General features: G+C 25.3%; 1 protein-coding gene across 1 annotated transcript, besides 2 other annotated features; it reads right to left on the bottom strand.

Annotated features, from left to right (window-relative positions):
• Positions 1 to 17: 17 nt before the first annotated feature.
• EDI_327230 (uncharacterized protein) lies at positions 18 to 405 on the bottom strand (the record flags this gene model as incomplete). The annotated part of the gene is made up of 2 exons (XM_001734327.1): positions 18 to 133; positions 198 to 405. The coding sequence occupies 2 exons, from the start codon at positions 403 to 405 to the stop codon at positions 18 to 20; spliced, it is 324 nt and encodes a 107-aa protein (XP_001734379.1).
• Positions 406 to 435: 30 nt separating this feature from the next.
• Positions 436 to 507: a sequence feature (AT_rich).
• Positions 508 to 837: 330 nt separating this feature from the next.
• Positions 838 to 875: a sequence feature (AT_rich).
• Positions 876 to 1,094: the final 219 nt, after the last annotated feature.

The raw sequence follows: 1,094 nt of genomic DNA, 5'->3' as shown, positions 1-1,094 counted from the left end.
ATTTTGTATCTTGGATATTAGTAACAGTAGTATCTCTTGTGATAAAACTCTTTAGTGATGCGTTTGTACGAACTTCCATTGGTAAATAACTTATAAATAATTGTTTCCTTTTCTATTATTTCGATAAATAAATCTTCTAAAATAACATATGATTAGTGAGTACTAAAACTCTAAAAAGAAACAAACTTTAAATAAACAAAGTGCTCCATATATCTTTTTATTACCTTGAACATTAACAAAAACACTGTCAAATAATCCCATATCTTTAAGTTCATCATTATCCATATCTTCTTCTTTTGTGTCATCATTCAAATCAATCGATTCAGTTGAAGTACTTTCTTGATTTTTATGTTTCTTTTGAAAGATAATAATTTCATCTCCATTATCAACTGGTGTTCCGCTCATTGGTATTAAGAACTGATTAATTCACTTCTCTTTTTTAATTTTCTTTTTTTTTAACTAAACTAAAAACAAAATAACAAAAATAAATATAATAACAAATAATTTGATACTAGTTTTAGAATCAACCAAATAATTTTTCACAACTTTAGAACCCAAAGTAATCCTTTACTCTATTTTTTATTCTTTTTGTTATGTCACTATGTTTTTGTATATTAGATTCACATCAACAAAACAGATAATAAGGTTCCTTTAATAGAATGAACTTAATAATTAAGTAATTGTTGTATATTACTTGTTTCAATAATGAGGATATATTCTGTATGTTATAATCTTTTTGCTGTTATTTTGGTCAAAAGATTTATCCTACTGTGTATTTATTATGAAATGTGAAGAATCAAAAAACAACTTATTTGATTACTGAAGATATGAAATAACAAAAAAAATATATAAATGAAATATATAAAACAAAAAATGAAAATTCATCACCATTTTTGCGTTATTTAGAAAATTCAGTAGGAAGTACGAATGTAGTAGAATTTCCATGTTCAACAGTAGTAGCACCACTCCATGGGATAACCATCCATTCAACTGTTAAATTAACTTCTTTTCCAAGTAAATTATTATGGACGCTGACTAAGGGGTATTCAATTCTTTCGTTTGTTAATTGTAAATGAGCCCTTTCTTTCTTTCTG

Source organism: Entamoeba dispar, genomic scaffold (assembly GCF_000209125.1).
Source record: "Entamoeba dispar SAW760 scf_1105229458195 genomic scaffold, whole genome shotgun sequence".
In the NCBI taxonomy this organism is placed as follows: domain Eukaryota; phylum Evosea; order Mastigamoebida; family Endamoebidae; genus Entamoeba; species Entamoeba dispar.
This window is presented reverse-complemented; position numbering and strand designations above follow the sequence as displayed.